Source organism: Trichinella spiralis, assembly GCF_000181795.1.
Source record: "Trichinella spiralis strain ISS 195 chromosome Unknown Scfld4428, whole genome shotgun sequence".
In the NCBI taxonomy this organism is placed as follows: Eukaryota; Metazoa; Nematoda; class Enoplea; order Trichinellida; family Trichinellidae; genus Trichinella; species Trichinella spiralis.
The window spans coordinates 1-1,680 of NW_003531367.1; the positions used below are offsets into that span (position 1 = coordinate 1).

The window sequence follows — 1,680 nt, forward strand, 5'->3', positions numbered from 1 at the left end:
GAATTTTTTTTTTTTTGTGTTTATGTCCCCACATTTAATGTGGTAGAGTTATTTTTTTGTTCCAAAGTGCCCATTAGAAAGAAATTTTTCCAAAAGATTTTTTTTTTTTCTTTTTGCCAGGTTTTTGGAGCGTTTAAAAGTGGTTTTTTTGACAGTTTGGCATTGCGGTTTTTATTTATGGCTTTTGGAAAGAAACCAAATTGGCGGGGTTTTTGGCAAGGGTTTAAATTAATATTAACCATTTTTAAATTCCCCAGAATTAAATGAAAAAAGGAATCATTTTCGAATTTATGTGGGGGGGTTGCTGTCATTAAGTTAAGGTAAAAAGCCAGGTTGGAATTAGTTCCCAGTCAACTTCAATTTAACATCATCCAAGAAAAAATTTTCAACTATTTGTTATAAATGTGAGCAATAAATGTTCAGGGAGCAGGTGGAAAAATAATTTTTTTCATCCCAGAAGGATGAACATTATTTTTCGTAAATGCGCTTGACACATTAAGCGATTAGACAGAAGCCACTCTTTGAGAAAATATGTGGGCCTGTTTCGCAATCTCATTGGTCAATTTCGTCTTCTAATCTGCTTTGCTCTGCTTTCGTCATTTTTCTGTCTGTTTTTTGTTTGTGCAGCGTTCAGTTATTCTCTATGTTGCGCTGTTGACGCTAATAAACGCTTGTTATATATCATGCATTTCTATCATATTTCACAATAAAACATTTATTATATGTATTATATTATTTAATGAATTACATAATATGCATAACAATGCTTTAACAGACAAAGTTGTTATAAAATGTACAACACTTTCTTCCAGTGCTTTCGACCAATTTCTTTACAATTCGACAATTCGAAATTTCTTTCGACAAATTCGACTAGTATTATTGCGTTTATTTTTCCATCAGCATTAATAATTAATGTATTGCTAAACTAACAAATAGTGTAATGCAGATTAGAAAGCGGAAGCAGAAATCAGATTACGCATCAGGCCCTCAAGGAATAGCTTTTGATTAATGTTGCTGGTAATCAGTGTTGCTTTATTGCAAAATTGAAGATGGCGGTTTGCTTGACATTACTGAATTTTGTGACTTCAACAAAACTATCAATTTGGGAAGGTGAATCAATCGATGAAAAATTGCTGTACGTCACGCTGCCTTTCAGCAAATTGCCTGATCTTGATCAGCATCTCCACAGTCTCATTACGCCTTCTTCATCATTAAAGGCAGACTGGCATTTCGTTTACCGGTTTCCTTGTTCTTTTAGCTTCGCTTCGGCGAAAGGCACCCAATATTTTTTCACGCTTTTTCTAGATATTGGCAGCTGTTGACAGATCTAAATTTCGGGATTTACACACTTCGCGCTGCTTGGCTACTGATTCAATCTGTCGGATAGTTTTCACTTTTTTATTACTAGACGATAAATTTGCTTCTGAATTGTTAATTGGTTTAAAGACGACAGTAGCCAAAGATATAGATAAAACCATAGTATATACTGAAACTGAAGTTCGTGTTATTCAGAGGCGATAATGCTTTTGGGGAAAAACTGTTTACGTTAAAAGGAAATTCATATTAAGCCATGCTTGATGTTTGCGTTAACTTGTAGCTTTAACGTAATGCTATCACCTACGCGATTTTCTTTTACTCGCATTTTGCTGTCTAATCAATGTTTTTCATTAACCGGAAGGC

The 1,680-nt window shown here is 34.2% G+C and overlaps 1 protein-coding gene across 1 annotated transcript; it reads left to right on the top strand.

Annotated features, from left to right (window-relative positions):
- Positions 1-1,049: 1,049 nt before the first annotated feature.
- Positions 1,050-1,521, top strand: Tsp_13393 (conserved hypothetical protein). The gene is made up of 2 exons (XM_003367344.1): positions 1,050-1,232; positions 1,306-1,521. The coding sequence occupies exons 1-2, from the start codon at positions 1,050-1,052 to the stop codon at positions 1,519-1,521; spliced, it is 399 nt and encodes a 132-aa protein (XP_003367392.1).
- Positions 1,522-1,680: the final 159 nt, after the last annotated feature.

Excerpts from the sequence above, each read along its gene's own strand:
- Tsp_13393 (XM_003367344.1), top strand. The coding sequence starts at position 1,050 with ATGGCGGTTTGCTTGACATTACTGAATTTTGTGACTTCAACAAAACTA. Across the intron at positions 1,233-1,305 it reads TAAAGGCAGACTGGCATTTC|ATATTGGCAGCTGTTGACAG; the intron begins GTTTACCGGTTT and ends CGCTTTTTCTAG.